At 51.0% G+C, this 20789-nt stretch overlaps 1 protein-coding gene across 2 annotated transcripts in view; it reads left to right on the plus strand.

Annotated features, from left to right (window-relative positions):
* Positions 1–20789, plus strand: part of Myh11 (myosin heavy chain 11) — a 122261-nt gene that overhangs the window by 86519 nt on the left and 14953 nt on the right. For both annotated transcript variants that reach the window (XM_045161840.1, XM_045161841.1), the window contains 12 exons: positions 1456–1564; positions 5614–5745; positions 5839–6045; positions 7062–7199; positions 7812–7935; positions 10565–10736; positions 12676–12888; positions 14063–14207; positions 17497–17703; positions 19263–19367; positions 19460–19612; positions 19779–20027. In XM_045161840.1, coding sequence (XP_045017775.1) covers positions 1456–1564; positions 5614–5745; positions 5839–6045; positions 7062–7199; positions 7812–7935; positions 10565–10736; positions 12676–12888; positions 14063–14207; positions 17497–17703; positions 19263–19367; positions 19460–19612; positions 19779–20027 — 1954 coding nt within the window. The remainder of the gene's footprint in view (positions 1–1455; positions 1565–5613; positions 5746–5838; positions 6046–7061; positions 7200–7811; positions 7936–10564; positions 10737–12675; positions 12889–14062; positions 14208–17496; positions 17704–19262; positions 19368–19459; positions 19613–19778; positions 20028–20789) is intronic.

Raw genomic sequence — 20789 nt, forward strand, 5'->3', positions numbered from 1 at the left:
GTGATTGGCTGACTCCAGCAGTGATGGGGGGGGCAGTTTTTGAGGTAGGGTTTCACTCTAGCCCAGGTTGACTTGGAATTCACTATGTAGTCTGAGGATGGCCTCAAACTCACAGTGATTCTTCTACCTCTGCCTCCTGAGTGCTGGGATTAAAGTGTGTGCCACCACTTCCAGCAAGCGGTGGTATTTTTTTTAAATATATTTATTTATTTGACAGAGAAAGAGGTAGAGAGAGAGAAAAAAATGGGTGTGCCAAGGCCTCCAGCCACTGCAGGCGAACTCCATACACGTGTGCCCCCTTGTGCATCTGGCTTATATGGGTCCTGGAGAATCGAACCTGGGTCCTTTGGCTTTGTAGGCGAATGCCTTAACTGCTAAGCCATCCCTCCAGCCCTGATGTTTTAAAGTGGCGTCCTTGATTGAACAGAGGTTCTAGTTGAGCAGTTGCCTATGAATACAAGACGGGAGGAACTGCCCGTAGGCTCTGGAGGTTGGGACCTAGGTTTCTCCTGCTCCCACACTTATTTGCTAATGGCACTCAGGCTGTCTGAGCCTCGGGTTCGCCCACTGAAGATGAGCACAGCCATTTTATCTATCATTTTAGAAATGTTAGAAGGCACTCACGTGTCTAAGGGGACTATGTGGCTAGATCCAAATGGGACCCATAAGGCAGGGCATTGGGAATTGTCATATCCCATCTGCTCTGGAATGCTTGGGGGCAAAGGTAAAGGCTCAGGTTCCTCAATGAAAGCTACCCCCAAAAAGAACCACAGGGGAGATGGAGTGGCTTAGTGTCTGGAGTGTGTGCTGTGACTGGAGCCCTGACTAGCTTAGTTGAACTCAGAATGGTTGAGGCCAGAGCAGAGGAACTCCTCATCCAGCAGTAGAGACCTAACCTGTTGAGTTTCATATTTGAGTTTTCTGTTGCTGTCCTACCCACCTCCAAAATCGCTCATTCAATCTGATTGTTAAATGTGCCCTTAGCCAAGACAGCAGCAAAGATCACAGGAGCCGAGATGGTGGTGGTGGCACCCCAAGATGGCAAAATAGGCTTGTGTGGTCTGTTCTACACTCACTAGCCCTTAAAAAGTATAATGCTGGTTTGGTGTTAAGGTTTGAGATTTCTAAAACTCTACCAAGAAACCAGCAAGTTAGTTAGAGCATTATCTGACAGCTGAGCACGTGATGCGTCTCGCAGGAATGATGTGGCATCGATTTGTTTCTTAGGAGTCATTTCCAGCTTGAGCCCAGAGCTCTCCTGAGCCTGGAATCTTCCTTGCCCACTGTAAAGGGCTTCTAGAGTCAGACGAAGTGGTCTGACCCCCAGACAACACGCTTTTGTGCAGATGCTCGGAAAGATCCGGGCTGCGGAGGAAGAGGACGTCCTGTGTGTGGGGTTGGGGGGCATGCTTGGCCAGGGAGCGCTCCTCAGGGCTCCCACCTTGCTCTCCCCAGGGCCTTCGCCAAGAGGCAGCAGCAGCTGACGGCCATGAAGGTGATCCAGAGGAACTGCGCCGCCTACCTCAAGCTGCGGAACTGGCAGTGGTGGAGGCTCTTCACCAAGGTGCGTGCTCAGCCCTCCCCTCCACCTTTAGACGGGAGGAGGAAGGCCGAAAGTGGGGGCTGGGGTCTGGGAAAACACCCTGGTGGGTTACAGTGCTTGCTGTGCAAGGGCCTGAGTTTGGCTCCCAGAACCCACATCAAAAAGCTGAGTTTTGGGCTGGAGAGATGGCTCAGCGGTTAAGCGCTTGCCTATGAAGCCTAAGGACCCTGGTTCGAGGCTCGGTTCCCCAGGTCCCACGTTAGCCAGATGCACAAGGAGGCACATGCGTCTGGAGTTCATTTGCAGTGGCTGGAAGCCCTGGCGCACCCATTCTCTCTCTTTCTCTGCCTCTTTCTCTCTCTGTCTGTCGCTCTCAAATAAATGAATAAAAATAAACTATATATATATATATATATATGACATAAAGTAAAAGCTGAGTTTTGCTCACACATGCCTATAGTCCCCATGATGAGGGGAAAGGAGATAGGACAATTGCTGGGGCTTACTGGTCAGCCAGTCTGACTGAAAAAAAATGGCAGTTCCAGGCTTAATGACTCCACACACATGCACATACAGTGTGTGCATCCACACATATATGTGCATACACTATACAACGCATGTGCATGCACACACATGTGCCCAGACACAAAAGAAAGTGGATCTGGAGCTGAGGACCTCAAGTCAGAATTTGTACACTGTGACTCCCAGGCCAAAGAAGGTCTCCCCTTTTTTGGCTTGACAGTTACAGCCATGACCTTCAGGTAGACCCAGAGCGTTTATCTCTCCTCAAAGATTTCTCTTGTCACCTGTTTTTCTTTTCTTTCTTTCTTTTTTTTTTCCGAGGTAGGGTCTCACTTTAGCCCGAGCTGACCTGGATGGAACTCACTGTGTAGTCCCAGGCTGGACTTGAATTCACAGTGATCCTCCTACCTCTGCTTCCTAAGTGCTGGGATTGACGATGTGCACCATCACACGTGGCTCTTGTGTTTGTTTTTTGAGACCAGGTCTCACTGTAGCCCAGGCTAAGCTGGAACCACCCCATCTTTCAGCCTCTCAAGTGCTGGGATTAAAAGCATAAGCAGGGCTGGAGAGATGGTTTAGCGGTTAAGCACTTACCTGTGAAGCCTAAGGACCCCAGTTCAAGGCTCGATTCCCCAGGACTCACGTTAGCCAGATGCACAAGGGGCACACATGTCTGGAGTTCATTTGAGATGGCTGGAAGCCCTGGCGTACCCATTCTCTCTCTCTTTTACTCTCTGTCTGTCGCTCTCAAATAAGTAAATAAAAATGAAAAAAATATTTTTTAAAATCCTTTTAAAAAAAAAGCATAAGCCACAGTGCCCAGTTTTTTTTAATCACCTTTTTGTAGAGGTGACAACCTACTTTTACTGTGGCCCCTGGAAACCACTCTTCTTTGCTATACTTCCATCATTTCCAGAATGTTACGAAAATGGAGTTCTCTAGCATGCCGCCTTCGGGGATTGGCTTTTTCCTCTCCACATAATTAACCAGAGAGCCCCACCTCCACCCTTGCCTGAGGCATGAATTAGCAGTTCACTTTTTTTTCCTCACCGCTGGCAGTCAGGGCCTCTGGGCACCGCTGCCCCCTGCTGTGTCCCTGGCTCCACATGTCAGTTTTATCAAGACACATTCAGCTGCTATAGTCTGGGCTTCCTCTTAGGTGCCCCGTGTGTGTAAGTTGGCATAACCTTTATCATTGAGCAAATACTTGTTGAGTAACTGTTGTCTGCCAGGCACGGGGTAGATAGCAGGGGATGCGGCTGTGAATGGGCCTGGCAGTTTCTCTCTGTGGTCATGAACATTTGGGCTCACTGTGGGAGCAGGCGGTGGACATCTAGTGACAGAAGCAGGTAACGGTGGGTGGTGCTGAGCACGCGGAGGAAGCCACGATGCCACAGCTGTTGAAACAAGGAGCTGGGGGCTGGAGAGATGGCTCAGCAGTTAAGGCGGTTGCCTGCAGAGCCTGACGAGCTGGGTTCGATTCTCCAGTACCCACGCAAAGCCAGATGCACAGGGTGGCACACGCATCTGGAGGTTGTTTGCAGTGGCTAGACACCCTGAGCGCCCATTCTCTCTCTCTCTGCTTACAAACAAACAATAAATAATTTTTTTTTTAAAAAGGAGCTGGACAAGCAAGAAGAAATGTGGGGAGAAGCTGCTTTGTACAAAAGTTCACCCCAGGAGCCCCAATTCTGTTTTTCTCCCCAGTTTTCTCGAAGTAGGGTCTTGCTCTCTAGCCCAGGCTGACCTGGAATTCACTAGGTAGTCTCAGGGTAGTCCTCGAACTCATAGCAGTCCACCTACCTGTGCCTCCGGAGTGCTGGGATTAAAGGTGTGTGCCACCACACCTGGTGGAACCCCAATTCTGAAAAGCATCTTATGTAAAGAAAAAGGAATTCAAGAAAATCAGGATATTCTTCATGGCCTTTTTAGAAAAATGGAGGAGGTGTGCACACACATGAATGTAGAATAGGTGTGGCGTGTGATGTGATGCGGTGTGTGCAGCGATATGTGTGCCCTATGCACACACGTGTAGAAGCCAGAGGAAAATGTCGAGGGTCCTCTTCTTGTCTCTTTGCCTGTTTCCTTAAGATGGGGGTCTCTCACTTCACCTGCAGCTGCCAGTTTTGGTCAGTGAGCCTTAGCAATTGTCCAGTCCCCCCCCCCCCCCCGCCACAGCACAGGGTTGAGGACATGCATGGACACTCTTAGCTTTAAAAAATATATATTTATTTATTTATTTTAGAGACAGGGAGGGAAAGAGGTGGGGGGAGCAGGGAAAATGGGTGCATCAGGGCCTGCAGCCACTACAAAGGAACTCCCGACTCATGCCCCAACATATGCATCTGGCTTACATGGGACCTGGAGACTTGAACCTGGGTCTTTAGGCTTCACAAGCAAGCGCCTTAACCACTAACCCACCTCTCCATCCCTGGTCCTAGCTTTTTTAGTGGATGTTGGGAGTGGAACCCAGACAATCTCAGGCCCTCATGTTTGTGTGGCAAGTTACCTGCTTTGCCATCTCCCTGGCCCCGTTATGGCTTTTATTTTTTTCTGAGGTAGAACCAACAAACTAGTTTTCTTTTTTTTTTTTTCAATGAGAGAGAGGGCATGTGGGCCAGGGCCTCCAGCCACTGCAGTTGAGCTCCAGTTGCGTGTGCCACCTTGTGCCCATGTGCGCCCTTGGGTGCTTGTGTCACCTGTGTGTCTGGCTTATGTGGGACCCGGAGAGTCAAACATGGATCCTTAGGCTTCATAGGCAAGAGCCTTAGCTGCTAAGCCATCTCCCCAGCCCCATCACAGCCTTTTTGATAATAACATTTCCCTAGCAGACCCATGGGTTCACTCCTTAATGGGAAAAATTTCAACTACTAAGAAAAAAACTGCCTACCTAAAAATAAAATTGTAAAAACAATGAACAGCCTTGGGTAAGAAACAACTTGTGATTTTAAATGATAAGAGCAGCCTATGACATGAGGCCTTATAAATTCAAGTGTATCTTTTAAACACAGGGGGGAAAAAAGACTGTAAGGAAATGCAAACAGCGCTAAGAGTCACTCTGACGGGGAGACAGCTAGTGAAGGAATTTTCCACTTTTTTCCTTAGAAGGAAGCCTAACCATCTCCAGTAGTAGTTCTCTCCTGGGGTGGCTCTGAAAGGGGGGGCTACTTTCTCCTTTTATTTTATCCTGTACGTAAGAGTTCCTTGGACTGGGGGATGTGGCTCAGTGGCAGAGCGCAAAACCAAACACCTTAAAGGGCTCTCACCCTTGCCGCTATTAATATTTGGGTTCCCTAATTCTGTGTCATAGGTAGGAGTTGTCTTATGGGTTCTGGGATTGTCAAGCAGTGTACGTGGCCTCTACCACTCACAGAACCCGCCACACCAGCTGTGAAAGAGAGCCCACAAAGTCCCTGACAGTGCCCCCGTGACCCTTAGATGGGTACCAGGAGAAGTGCCCACAGCTCAGAACGGGCACCCTAATGAATGTCTGGAGGGAACGTGCCCCTGTGGCCACACGCAGAGGATGGCTTTCCTCCCGCGCGCAGGTGAAGCCGCTGCTGCAGGTGACCAGGCAGGAGGAGGAGATGCAGGCCAAAGAGGACGAGCTGCAGAAGTCGAAGGAGAGGCAGCAGAAGGCGGAGAACGAGCTGCGGGAGCTGGAGCAGAAGCACACGCAGGTACGGGCGCGCGCACGGGGACTGGGGGGCGGCCGATGGCGGGAGCTGGGCCATCTCTCACCACTGCTGCCCCCCACCCACACACACACACAGCTGGCCGAGGAGAAGAGCCTGCTGCAGGAGCAGCTGCAGGCCGAGACCGAGCTGTACGCAGAAGCTGAGGAGATGCGGGTCCGGCTGGCCGCCAAGAAGCAAGAGCTGGAAGAGATCTTGCACGAGATGGAAGCCCGCCTGGAGGAGGAGGAAGACCGGGGCCAACAGCTGCAGGCTGAGAGGAAGAAGATGGCCCAGCAGATGCTGGTAAGAGGTGGCAGGGGCAGCCTGGCAAGGGCACCAATCACACTAGGCTTTAGATGATGCATGGGCCACGGCTGGAAATCAAAAAGCCAGGGCCCCAGTGCACAGCTAGAGCAGGGACTGGAAGGCGATGGTCTCAAGAACCTGCTCTGTCCCCACTGTCCTGCACTGGGTGTGCTGACACCCCTGTCCTGATAGCAACTGTGTGAACGTGACTGTGGTTGCCAGCTGTGGCTGCGCAACTGAACAGTCCAAGCATAGCAGCTTGATACAATTCATACTTAATTGATTTAAGACACAGAGAGGGAGAGAAAGAGAGAGAGGGAGAGAGAGAGAATGGGTGTGCAGGGCCTCTAGCCACGGCGCACGAACTCCAGATGCGTGCGCCACCGTGTGCATCTGGCTTACGTAGGACCTGGAGAATCGAACCTGGGTCCTTAGGCTTCGCAAGAAAGTGCCTTAACTGCTAAGCTGACTCTCCAGCCTGATGTGATCCGTATTTATCTCACGTGGTCAGGAACCTGGGAAGGGCTCGGCCGGGTGGCAGTGGCTCACGGAGTCGTGAGGTTGGCCGGCAAGCTATTGGCCAGAGCCATGGCCATTAGAGGCTGAACTGGACTTGGGGATGACCTGCGTGTGGCTCACTCATGTGGTGGGAGATCTCAGCACCTCAGCCTGTGGATAGCTCCAGGGGCTGCTTGGGTGTTTTTACAAGATGGTGCCGAGCAATCCCCAAGAAAGAGGCCACTGTGCCCTTCCTAGAGGTTACACACCATTACATCCTCATAATCGTATTTGTAGAAGCAAGCAGTTAGGCTCCAGCACTGCTAGGGACGAGCATCAAAGAGCAGGTGGAATACAGCACCCACTCCATTTCATAGCCGGACCTCGGCCACGCAGAGGAGTTCACCCGAGCCTTCAATTCCCCCTTCCAGAATGAGGCTATAGGGCATGGGCATCCTCACAGCCGGCCTCTAGCGAGTTAGCTCCACCACCGCGACTCTCCCTGTCCCTTTTAGGACCTGGAGGAGCAGCTGGAGGAGGAAGAGGCTGCCAGGCAGAAGCTACAGCTTGAGAAGGTCACGGCTGAGGCCAAGATCAAGAAACTGGAGGATGATATCCTGGTCATGGATGATCAGAACAATAAGCTTTCCAAAGTGAGTGCCGCCCCGTGCCTGTGTGTCAGAGGTGGAGGCTCTCCAGAAGAGCCCTGAGGAAACAGGGACAAGCTGGGCACTTTAGTCAGTAGCCACAAGCTAGCTGGAGCTGGGGTCAGCTGGGTCCTTCCAGGTCCATGTTAGGTACAGAGCACGTGGGAGGAGCTTGCCCTCAGGGGGCTTACACTCAGTGAGAATTAGCAAGAATTAGTTACCACTGTGGCCAAGCCTGTCCTTGCCATAAGAGAGGAGCACTAGGGGATGGCGGAGGTGACATGTAAGTGGACATCTGCAGATGTGGAATACCTAGAGAGAGGAAGGAATGGAGCAGCTGGGCCACTGTGGAAAGGCCCTGAGGCAGACACGAACTGTCAGGTGGTAAAAATGCAAAAGGTCTCTGGCTGAACACAAGTGTGAGGGGGAAGACTGGCATATGACCAGAGTGGCCAGCTTGGGAAGTCACTCGAGAACTCCCAGTGCATACTCTCAGCCGCGTTTGGGCCTGACAGGGGCTTTGTTTCCAGCGGCTCATACAGAACTTGCCAAAAGTAGAAGACAGCTCATGGGGAAACACTGAAAGGTAGCCCTTTTCTTTCTCTTGGTCCCCAAAAGGAACGAAAACTCCTTGAAGAGAGGATCAGTGACTTAACAACGAATCTAGCAGAAGAGGAAGAAAAGGCCAAGAATCTCACCAAACTGAAGAACAAACATGAGTCTATGATTTCAGAGCTGGAAGGTAAGCTGGCGGCCAGAGGTGCCCATCAGCAGAGGGGTTCCCATGGGTATCAGCAGAGAGGTGCCACAGGCGTCGAAACCAACCTAGGTGCCCATCAGCAGGTGATTGGTTAAAGAAAAGGGGAACTTGAGCCGGGGAGATGGCTAAGCTCTTAAAGACTCTAGCTTGCAAAGCTTGCCAGGCCAGGTTCACCCCAAGTACCCACATAAGCCAGATGCACAAAGTGGCACCTGTGTCTGGAGTTCATTTGCAATCACAAGAGTCCCCGGTATGCTCATCCTTTCTATAAATAAATAAATAGACTGTAGAGATGGCTTAGTGGTTAAGCCTTGCCTACAAAGCCTAACAACAATGGTTCAATTCCCCAGTACCCACATAAAGCCAGATGCACCAAATGTTGCATGCATCTGAAGTTCATTTGCAGCAGCTGGAGGCCCTGGCATTTCCATTGTTTATTTCTCTCTCTCTTTCCTTACAAATAAATAAATAAATATTAAAATAAATAAATAAAGGACTGGTGAGATGGCTTAGCAGTTAAGGCATCTGCCTGCAGCCCAGTCCGATTCCCCAGGACCCATGTAAGCCAGATGCACAAGGTGGTGCATGTGTCTGGAGTTCGTTTGGCGCACCCATTCTCTCTCTCACTGTCTCTCTCTCTCCCTCCCTCTTTCTATCTCTCTCTCAAATAAATCAAATAAAGTTAATTTTTTAAATAAATAAAAATATTAAAACAGAGAAAAAAAGGGAACTTCAGCACTCAGCCTGAAGGCAGAATGAAATCTTGTTATCTATAGGACCTAAGAGGAACTGGAAACCAACCTGTTAAGCAAATGAATCCAGGCCCTGAGAAAAATGCCTTGTTTTCTCCAATATGTAAATCTAGATTGTAAGGTCTGTGGAGATGAAAAAGAACACTCACTAAGCCTGCCAGGGCCTGAGACTGTCTGGATTTGATTCCCCAACACCCATGTAAAAAGCCGGGTGTGGCCACATACACCTGAAACCCCAGTCCTTGGAGGATGGAGGGAGTGGAGACCAGAGAATCACTGGTCAGTCAGTCTAGCTGCAGGGCATGGGTGGGGGGGGAGGGTGGCGAGCTCAAGGTTCAGTGGAAGATGTCATCTTAAAGAAACAAAGTGGGAGAGTGACAAGGAGGGCACCTGGCATTTTCTTCTGACCTGTGCACAGGGTGCCATTGGTGTGTTTGCATGTGCACGTGCGTGCACACACACATGCCAAAGAAAAGAACTACATTTTTTTTTTTTAAATTTATTTATTTGAGAGCGACAGACACAGAGAGAAAGACAGATAGAGGGAGAGAGAGAGAATGGGCGCGCCAGGGCTTCCAGCCTCTGCAAACGAACTCCAGACGCGTGCGCCCCCTTGTGCATCTGGCTAACGTGGGACCTGGGGAACCGAGCCTCGAACCGGGGTCCTTAGGCTTCACAGGCAAGCGCTTAACCGCTAAGCCATCTCTCCAGCCCAAGAACTACATTTTTTAAAAGAATAGTTATTTATTTATTTACTTATGAGACAGAGAAAGAGGCAGAGAAAGAGAGAGAGAGAATTATTATGGGCACACCAGGACTTCTAGCCATTGTAATCCAACTCCAGACATATGTACCGCCATGTGCCTTTGGCTTATGTGGGTGCTGGGATATTGAACCTGGGTCCTGAGGCTTCACAGGCAAACGCCTTAACCTCTAAGCTATCTCTCCAGCCCCTGGGTTTGTTTTTTTTTTTTTTAAAGGACTTAAAGGGCATGAAAGAATAAAAAGTGGAATATGTTAGACAAGAGGGAGGGAAGAGGGACGAGAGTAATAGGGGAAATGACAGCACCTTTTCCTCCCGTGAGAATCATCTATGCATGTAGATGAATAGATGACATGAAAGCAGGAAAAAGACGGTGGAGAGAGGAACCAACAGCAGGGAAAGAGGGCTCAAAGGAGACTCGGGGGACAACTCAGCACTAGCCCAGGGCTTGGGGGTCTCTGGGACAATCTGCATTTGATTCTCTGGCACCCATGTCAGCTGCTGGGCATGGTCACACACGCCCGTAACCCCAGTGCTGTGGGGAGCAGAGACTGGAGACTTGCCTGCTCATGAAGATGGCAGCTTCGGGTTCCCAGAGGAGACTCAAGAGTCTCAAGGAAATGCAGATGAGCAGCGGAAGGGGGTCTCCTCTGGCCTCCACATGTGTGGACAGGGCACATGTACGTGCATGCAGGTGCAGATGCCACACACACCACCCCATACATACTACATACATGCTCATGCCACAAAAGGGTAATGGGAGGCAAATATGAGCGAAGTCCAGTAATACACATGAAGATGTCATCATGGGACGCGTTAGGCTACATGCCAACTTAAACTAATATAAAAAGAGTTAGGATGATTAAGAATGGCAGTTGGTTCTGAGAACAGAGGACTCCTCGGGGCTCCCAGACTCTGCTCAGCTCGCCCCAAGGAGGATTCGGGTGCCTTTCCTCAGTCCTGACTGTCCTTCCTGCCGGGGGCCACCCAGCACCGTGTGCGGGCATCCCCTGCGTCCGGGGCCTGGCAGAACGGCTCAGGCCAGGCTTCGTCCTGGCGCTGCCCGCGCGCTGAGGCGGCCTTGGCTTCGTTGCAGTACGGCTGAAGAAAGAGGAGAAGAGCCGGCAGGAGCTGGAGAAACTGAAGCGGAAGCTGGAGGGTGACGCCAGCGACTTCCACGAACAGATCGCCGACCTGCAGGCGCAGATCGCGGAGCTCAAGATGCAGTTAGCTAGGAAGGAGGAGGAGCTGCAGGCGGCCCTGGCCAGGTAGCAGCCGGTGGGCATGTCACCCTATGTGTCCAGAGGTGCCCTGGCCCATCGCGGAGGCTGCCTTGGTTGAGGTGGCCCCAGGACCTTGGCAAATGGACATGACCTGCAGGCTGGGCCTCCCCTAAGCCTCCCAAACTTCATCTTCAAATTTTTCCCCTTTCTTTCAATGTACTCGCTCTGAAGTCTCCTTAACTACCAAGTGTCGCAGCCTCTGGGATGGCTGGCCTTCTTTTTTTTTTTTTTTTTTTTTTTTTTTTGTCTACACTCCAGTTCTGAATTGCCAGTTACTTCCAATTCCGTTTCTGTTGGTATCACATATATCCCATGTCTAGGCTGGGGTGACCTAGAGATTCTTTCTGTACGTGCTGGTTATCTCCCTCGCTTCTGCCCACCTTCTTTTCCCACCCACGCTTGCAGCAGCCCCCAAGTAACCTATCCTCGGAGATAGCCCAAACCCATTCCCTCCGTTCTTCCCTTCTCCTCTCTCTGCTGGCTCTTCCAAGTTTGTTCCTGGCAACCAACACATTCCCACACCTGGCCAGCTGTGCTGCTTGCCCCCTGGTCATGCCACTTCTGAGAGTCAGAGCTGGGACTTGTGCCAAGAGCTACCGGATTGGTCCTCTGGCCTCTCTCTCTCTCTCTCTCTCTCTCTCTCTCTCTCTCTCTGTGTGTGTGTGTGTGTGTGTGTGTGTTCTCATTTGGGGTGCATGACAGTGCTTGGACACCAATGGAAAACATCACTGCGGTGCATGAGCCTATTCTAAAAGCCTGGCTGGTTTACTCAGAAAAAGCCCAGCCACACTGTTCTCTCTTGCTTCGATCTGATCATGGGCACTGTAACATCACTGTCCACCTGTCCCCCACACCATACCTCCCCATCCATCATGGTCGAACCAGATGTCAAAGCCAGGTGTGGTAGCACATAATCCCCAGTGTTCAACGAGGTGCCTTGCTAGTTGGAGACTAATGTCTTATACCTGCCCACTCTCGCGCTCTCTCTCTTTCTCTCTCTCTCTCTCTCTCTCTCTCTCTCTCTCTCTCTCTCTCTCTCACACACACACACACACACACACACACACACACACACGCAAGAATGAATGTGCATGCACAGCCATACAACCTTTTCTTAGCCGGCCTCAAACTCTCAGCAATCCTCCTGCCTCAGCTTCTCAAGTGTTGGGATTTCAGGCATGAACCGTCATGTCTAATTCATTTTTTTTTTGTTTTTATTTCTGTAGGGCTTGATTATTTTTGAGACAGGTTTTCACTGTGTAGCTCAGGCCAGCCTGAAATTTGAGATCCTCCTGTCTCAGTCTTCCCAATGCTAGGATAATAGGTGTCTATCACTAGACCTAGTTACAACTTGCTTTTTTTAAAAAAAAAATATTATTTATTTATTTGAGAGAGAGGAAGAAGGATTGAGAGAGACAGAGAGAGAGAATGGGTGCGCCAGGGCCTCCAGCCACTGCAAACGAACTCCAGACGCATGCACCCCCTTGTGCATCAGGCTTACATGGGTCCTGGAGAATCGAACCGAGATCCTTTGGTTTTGCAGGCAAATGCCTTAACCACAAAGCCATCTCCCCAGCCCGAGTTTTTGTTTTCGCTTTTTGAGGTAGGATTTCACTCTAGCTCAGGCTGACCTGGAAGTCACTCTTTGGTCTCAGGCTGGTCTCAAACTCATGGTGATCCTCCTACCTCTGCCTCCTAAGTGCTGGAATTAAAGGCGTGTGCCACCATGCCCAATACAACTTGCCTTTTATATAAACTTGGTGCTTTCATTCATACAAATCTCTACTCTGCCCAACGTCGCAGGGAGTGGTCTCATGTGTTGTGGGGTCACGGGTGGAATGTATCTTGACATCTTTGGGCCACAAGGGGCCCATCCCAGAACATACTTTTCAGTGGTCTTAATCCGGGTGCTGTATCTTCACAGGCTTGATGACGAAATCGCCCAAAAGAACAATGCCCTGAAGAAGATTCGGGAGCTGGAGGGCCACATCTCCGACCTGCAGGAGGACCTGGACTCGGAGCGGGCCGCCAGGAACAAGGCAGAGAAGCAGAAACGAGACCTGGGGGAGGAGCTGGAGGCACTGAAGACGGAGCTGGAGGACACCCTGGACAGCACAGCCACCCAGCAGGAGCTCAGGTGCGAGGGGAGGGCCAGGCCGCCAACCCCGAGCAAATCCAGGACGGCAGACTTCCCAGCCCCCACGCCGTCCGGGCTGCATTGCATTTCACTATAGAGAAGCACAGATGTCTGGGTGTGGTTTGCCGGTTGCAGAGTCCATAGTTACTTGATTCTGTGTTTCTGGAACTGTGACAAAGGGGAATATGACGTCAGGAACACGTGCTCATGGTGGACAGGAAGCAGAGAGAAAGAGGAAGGGATGATGTACCAGTTACCATCTCATTGCTGGGACAAAACGCCCAGCCAGAGGCAACCGCAGTTTCAGGGGGAAGTTTAGAGGCAGAGAAAGCCTGACAGAGCAGCAATGGAGCGTCACATCTTGTCACATCAGCAGCAAGCGAGCTGGTTAGGCCTAGAAAGTGGGCTGCACTATTTAACCCCAAGGCCCACCCCCAGGGACACGCCATCTCCAGCCAGCTCCACCTGCCAAAGGCTCCACCAGCTGGGAACTGAGTAGGAGGCTCAATCACAAACACTGTCGGGGACATTTGACATTCAAACCTCCACAGATAGGAACCAGCTATACACACGTCACAGAAATGATACACAGTCGATCAGAGCACAATGGCAACGGATAGAAAAGCAGATACCAAGGACAATAATCACCTTTTTTGCCCCCTGCCCACAGTTAACATTTGTGAGTAATCTCTACCTGTCTCTGTGTGTATGAGTAAATATCAAAGGCATAAGTTATGGGGTAAATTTAAAAAATAACACTCATCAAATCAGTAGGTCTCCTTGCTAAGGTCACTGCAGTTGGGCTGGAGAAATGGCTCAGTGGTTAAAGGTGCTTGCTTGCAGAGCCTGACATTCAGGGTTTGATTCTCCAGTGTCCACATAATGCCAAACATACGAAGTGGCATATGTATATGGAGTTCTTTTGCAATGGCAGGAGGCCCTGGCACACCCAACCTCTCTCTTGCTCTGTCAAACAAATTATACATATGCATATATATAAAATATATGCTTAAATATATTTATTTATTTATTTATTTGAGACTGTCACACAGCAGGGGAGGGGTGGTCATAGCAACATCAGCTCTGGTTTCTGGAAGAGCTGTCCCTTGACACAGCACTGTGACTGGTGAACTGTCCCAGGCTGAGCGCCACCTACTGTACTGCTCTTCCCCAGGGCCAAGAGGGAGCAGGAGGTGACAGTATTGAAGAAAGCTCTGGATGAGGAGACGCGGTCCCACGAGGCGCAGGTCCAGGAGATGCGGCAGAAACACACGCAGGCCGTGGAGGAGCTCACGGAGCAGCTGGAGCAGTTTAAGAGGGTACGGGCCTCGTTGTCACGACAGGCTGACCATCGGCTGCCCCAGACAGATCCGAAACACTCCCAACTCAGAACTTCCTGAGCAACACAGGTGGGAAATTCCACCCCAGGCCTCACGGGAAGGGTCATAGTCAAAGCGCAGGTGCACTAAGGTATCCTGTAAAACCGTCTTTAGGCCCTCTGCATGCAGCTTATAGGGACCCTGAGTTAACTGCATGTCTAGCCGGGGCCCACCCCCAAGATACTTTGTATCCATGTGTAAATCAATCCAAAAAGGTGTGTGATCCAAGACCCTTCTGGTCCCAAGTGTTTCAGATGAAAGATACTCGATAGGGGTAGGAGAGACGGTTTTGGTGCAAGCATGAGGGCCTGTGGCTACCTGCATTGGATTCTTCAACACCCATGTCAAACAGCGGCCATGCAGCCTGGGATCCCAGTCCTGTGGGGAGCAGAGACAGCAGAATTGCTGGGGCTTGCAAAAACGGCAAACGCCGGAATCAGTGAGAGTCTGTCTCAAGGAAATATGCAGATGACCGAGAGGAGGAACACCTGTGCACATCTGCACACACATCTGCACACACCAGACATATCACACTCATGCCAAAAAAAAAAAAGAAGATATTCTACCTGCTTATGTCAGCGTCTGTAGGAAGATAATTAAGTCTCACCTGATTGCATATCTATATCGACAGCAGCAAAGAATGGTGGGGTGGGGGGGGGTCATACGTACTGAATAATCACATTTTACACCAGTTAACCTTCACCCCCACTCTAGAGACTTGAGTTCATTAGCTTCCATCCCTGTAACATCTGAGCCAATCAACTAAGAAGGAGGGAAGGCTTAGAAAAAGGGAAGATTGGTTTAGGCTCAGTTTGAGAGATTTCAGTGTGTTGCAATTAAGGGTTTTATATTTATTTATTTATTTAAGACAGAGAGAGGGGGCTGGAGAGATGGCTTAGTGGTTAAGCGCTTGCCTGTGAAGCCTAAGGACCCTGGTTCGAGACTCGGTTCCCCAGGTCCCACGTTAGCCAGATGCACAAGGGGGCGCATGCGTCTGGAGTTCGTTTGCAGAGGCTGGAAGCCCTGGCACGCCCATTTTCTCCCTCTCCCTCTATCTGTCTTTCTCTCTGTCTATCGCTCTCAAATAAAAAAAAAAAAAAAGACAGAGAGAGGGAGAGAGAGAATGGGCGTGCCAGGGCCTCCAGCCACTGCAAGAGAATTCCAGATGCATGTGCCACCATTGTGCATCTGGCTTACATGGGACCTTGGAAAATTGAACCTGGGTCCTTAGGCTTTGCAGGCAAGCGCCTTAACCACTAAGCCATCTCTCCAGCCTGTTGTGTTGCTTTTAGATGGGTGGCGAGACAATCCATTATGGCAGGAACACGTTTTAGAGCAAAGCCGCTCACCTCAGAGCCAGGAAGTAAGAGAGAGGAGAAGCCAGGCTCCCATGACTCCCTTTGAGTGCCTGCCCCAGAGACCTGAAGCCCTCCCCCTAGACTCCAGCTCCTCCAACAGCACCATCCTGTGGACACATAGTCCTTTGGGGACAGTTAAGGCCCCAATGCTATCAGTACTTTAAACCCATTTGCAGCTGGAGAAACAGGTCCAAAGCCAAGGACAGCGTCCTTCCATGAGGACGGTCCCAGCACCGGCGCCGTCACTCATTCTGTTGCGATCTAAAGCTTTAAACCTTAAACCCCTATCCTTTACATAGCAGTGGTGTCAGGCACAGTTCCAAGGGCATTACAGGCACCAAGTCATTTCCTTTCACCCGGGGCCCTTGTTAAAAGGCTTTATGGGGTCTGGAGGAATGGCTTAGAGGTTAAGGCATTTGCCTGCAAAGCCAAAGGAACCAGGTTCGATTCCCCAGGACCCACGTTAGCCAGGTGCACAAGGGGGTGCATGTGTTTGGAATTTATTTGCAGTGGCTGGAAGCCCTGGTGTCCTCTCTCTCTCTCTCTCCTTCTTTCTCTGTCAAGCAAATAAATTAAAATAAAATAAAAATTTTAAAGGCTTTATGAAGGTGATGGGGAGGTCCCAAGGCTTCATTAGCAAATGCCCAGCTCCCTGCTCTGCTCTGGATAGAATGTTTCACTCATAGCCCAGGCTGGTCTGAAATTCATGACGACAGTTCTGTTCATTTTTCTTGGGGAGGTACAAATTTTTCATCCCAAATAAGGCACTGACAGTAGATCCACAGAGTCCCACTTAGCGAACCAGAGAGTTTATTAGTTATTTAAGAGCACAGGTGAGGTGTTAACTTACAAGAGCATGGGTGACACAAAAGCAGCTGTACCATTGAAAAGCCCCCCCCCCCCACTTCAGCCTCCCAAGTTCTGGGATTACAGGTGTGTGCTCCCACACCTGGCTAAATTTTATTTTATTTTATATGGTTTTGCTTTTCTTGAGGTAGGGTCTCGCTCTAGCCCAGGCTGACCTGAAATTCACTATGTAGTCTCAGGGTGGCGATCGTACTATTTCTACCTCCCAAGTGCTGGGAGTAAAGACGTACACCACCATGCCTGGCCTTAAATTCACCAATTTTAAATGAATAGCAGAATACATTTTGACACGTAGGTTTGTCTGGGTAAAAAAAGCCCTACAGTCATGATAGGGAACATTAGATTTATAAAAAGAGGAGCTCGGAACCAGATCGTCATGAGAGATTTTCTAAAATTTGGTAACTGATCTCTGTGTGTAATGAGGTGTGTATGTGGGGAGAGAGGTGTGCTGTACGAACCTTCATGTGGTGCCCCAAGCCCTCCCCTGTGGGGGCCAGAACAGGAAGGCCATGTCCTGCTCCGTCGTTCTTCTGCCCATTGTTATTTTAGCTATAGTCTCTTACTAACACTGAAGTTTGCTGTTTCTCTTGTTCCCTTCACGGGACTTGAGTTACAGGAATGTGTGGCCACGCCCAGCTGTTAACATGGGTTCTGGAGATTTGAGCTTGGGTGGTTTCAGAGCACTTGAGTTGAGCCATCATTCTAGATTGCAAATAACTTTTTTTGAAGTGCTGAGGATGGATGCGGCATCTCTACCACTGAGCTATATTCACAACCGTGGGGGTTTTTTTTTGTTTTTTTTTTTTTGTTTTTAAGTACAGAACAGGTTAAAAGGGCATAAAAGCAGTTTGATGACGCTGGGTCTGTTCATCACCGCCACACGCTAGGAAGTCAAGCTCTGTGCGCCTTGGCCCATCCCTGAGCTGGCGACCATGGGCAGAGGGGCTGAGGGAGGGGAGAGGTGAGGAGGAGGCAGGTCCCACTCCCTCTGCTTCCGCCCCCAGGCCAAGGCGAACCTGGACAAGAGCAAGCAGACGCTGGAGAAGGAGAACGCAGACCTGGCCGGCGAGCTGCGCGTCCTGGGCCAGGCGAAGCAGGAGGTGGAGCATCGCAAGAAGAAGCTGGAGGTGCAGGTGCAGGAGCTGCAGTCCAAGTGCAGCGACGGGGAACGCGCCCGCGCCGAGCTCAACGACAGGGTCCACAAGCTGCAGGTGAGGGTCTCTGCGCTGGGCCCCCTGGACCGGCTGCCCACTGGCTTCCAAGCGTCCCCAGCAAGTTGTCTTCCTGGCGAGGCGTGCCTCCTGGAAATGGAACGCCCCTTCCCCCGTTCAAACTGGTCATGTAAAAATAAAATCCCCTGTAACATTCAACAAGTGCTTACTGAGCGCCTGCTGTATGCCAGGCGCTGTGCTTAATCCTGAGATGTAAGAGCAGGGAAGGAGGCAGATACTGGCCCTCTCCCTCTCCCTCTCCCCGGGTGGGGCTGGGGGAAGCCATTCACACATACACAGGTGTGAGATCTGGACGGGAGAGACGCACAATACCATATGTGCAAATACCCAGGGTCCTGGTTGGGAGGAGGAGCTGGGAAGGGCTTCAAGACTTTTGCTCAGGTATATAGAAGTCTTCCAAGCAGAGAAGACAGGACATGCAAAGGCCCAGTGGTTAAGGGAGAAGTAGAAGGGGGGGTGTCCCGAAAGGCCTGTATTACTGAGTGCTGAGTGAGAAGGAGAACCAGTGTAGCATGGGACCACAGAGGAAGCCTGTGGCCAGATGATGAAGGTCTTCCTTCAAGGCCCCATTCGATGTAGGCTGGTCTTGACTCTTGAGTATTAAGGAGCTATAGATATGATATGATCTGGTTGTCTTTGGTCTTACTTCGGCCTGACTTAGCTTTCATGGCGGAATAGGCCCAAGTTTAATAAATATTTAGTGTGCTTAACAACCAGGGCGAGGGAACAGAATGACTTTTTTCCTACCTACAGTTGAGCAGAGGCTTTGTTCCCTAACTTGCAGCATCCTAGGAGAGCTGTTAAGATACGGGGGCAGGCTGACATCTCCCAGTGAACTTGCTCAGACACCAGAACCGGTGTAGAAGGCAGAGGTGCGGGGGGGGGGGTTGTGTGTTTAAGGCCCACCTCTTTGGTATGACTATATAGGTCAATGAAAGAGCAAAGAATAGGGAGGGTGGGGGCAAGACTCCTTGGACACTCACAAGCCATCCTATTCTCTCTCTATTATTATTATTTTTGGTTTTTCGAGGTACGGTCTCACTCTAGCCCAGGCTAACCTGGGATTCACTATGTAGTCTCAGGGTGGCCTCGAACTCACAGTGATTCTCCTACCTCTGCCTCCCGAGATTAAAGGTGTGTGCCACCATGCCCGGCTGCTCTCTTTCTCTATTCTTAAGGAGTGGAGCAGCCCAGAGCAGCTGTGGCCTCTCATACCCACCGCTCTTCTCACTAACCTTGGCGGGGGCCCAGGATCCAGCTAGTTGGATCAGGGTCCACTCAATACAGTTGAGAGTTGAGAGCTCTAATAGGTTCTTAGAACTGCAGAGTCTAGGGCTAGTGAGCCCCAACTTTTAGGCTGACCCCAACTCAACTCCTAAAGGGCTATCATTATCCCATATCTCATGTGTATTTTCTCAGTAGTAGACGTCACGGATTCTATCTTATAAAAGGTGCGTGATGGGGTGACAAGAGCTCCTTTTGCTTTCTGCAAATCTTGCGATGCATATTTTAACTGAGCAGTCTCTTGGCCCCTTCAGAATGAAGTGGAGAGTGTCACAGGCATGCTCAACGAGGCGGAAGGCAAGGCCATCAAGCTGGCCAAGGATGTGGCGTCCCTCGGGTCCCAGCTCCAGGACACCCAGGTGAGTGTCTTGCTGCATGATTCAGGGGTCTGGGGCTGCCTGCTGCCTTCCTTGGGGTGGGTCTCTAGGATCTCTGTGTGCGCTCTCCCTAGGAACTCCTCCAAGAAGAAACCCGGCAGAAGCTCAACGTGTCCACCAAGCTGCGCCAGTTGGAGGATGAGAGGAATAGCTTGCAGGACCAGCTGGACGAGGAGATGGAGGCCAAGCAGAACCTGGAGCGCCACATCTCCACCCTGAACATCCAGGTGCCAGCAGCGCGCCCGCCCGCCATGGGTCCTCTCTCTTTGTTTGCTGCCCGGTGCCCTCTGCTGTTGAATTGACCCGATTCACTTTTTCGGGGCCTGGTGGCAGGAACCGGGAATGACACTTGGCCATCCTTTCTCCCCTGTACCCTGTCCTCTGCCCTCTCAGCTCTCCGACTCCAAGAAGAAACTGCAGGACTTCGCCAGCACCGTGGAAGCCATGGAGGAGGGGAAGAAGAGGTTCCAGAAGGAGATTGAGGGCCTCACCCAGCAGTACGAGGAGAAGGCTGCGGCGTACGACAAACTGGAGAAGACCAGGACCCGGCTTCAGCAGGAGCTGGACGACCTGGTCGTCGACTTGGACAACCAGCGGCAGCTGGTGTCCAACCTGGAAAAGAAACAGAAGAAGTTTGATCAGGTGGGCCCGAGAGTCCCCTTGGCCTGAGCTCACCCCTCTGGGCACCCGGGTCCCGTCCCTGCTTGGCTGGAAGCGATAGGAGGCTATACCGTAGCTGCCTCTGGGCAACCATGACCTTTGGGGGACACTAGGTGAGGGTTAGCAGAAGCCTGGACCCTGAGATCTGTCCAGAACCCTGAGATCTGTCCAGGATCCTGAGATTTGTCCAGGACGAGCACCGTCAAGGGCTGCCTGCAAACACAGCCACGGGGCTAGTCTGCGGGCGGACAAGAGTGAGGTACATTCACGGCATTGATTCAGCTCACAGCGCTTGCTGAGTATTTCGCACATTACTCAGTCCTGTGACCAAATACCTTACAGGAGGCAGCTTAAAGGGAAGAATGGGTCTTACCCTGGCTTACAGTTGGGGGTATCATTCCATCATGACAGGGAGGCAAGGTAGCAGGAGTCGGAGGCTGACTGGCCCCACTACATCCGCCTCCCAGTTCCACAACCTTCACCAAGCAGCGCCACCAGCTGGCGGCCAAGTGTTCAAACACATGAGCCCACGGGGGACTTTTTCCCATTCACAAGTGTTCGGAGTGATTCAAAGTGCGTACTCGCTATTCCACTGTTTGCCAGCGTTTTGTCATGTGGCACTTCAAGGCCGCAGCAACAAGGACAGACGGGTACAGTGGATAGCCTTGTCGTCACTCGTTAATCTTTTGCTACCCACACTTATTATCACATTTATTTGTAAGTGGATCATAAGGAATCAAGTGT

The sequence above is a fragment of the Jaculus jaculus genome, chromosome 11 (assembly GCF_020740685.1).
Source record: "Jaculus jaculus isolate mJacJac1 chromosome 11, mJacJac1.mat.Y.cur, whole genome shotgun sequence".
Classification (NCBI taxonomy): domain Eukaryota; kingdom Metazoa; phylum Chordata; class Mammalia; order Rodentia; family Dipodidae; genus Jaculus; species Jaculus jaculus.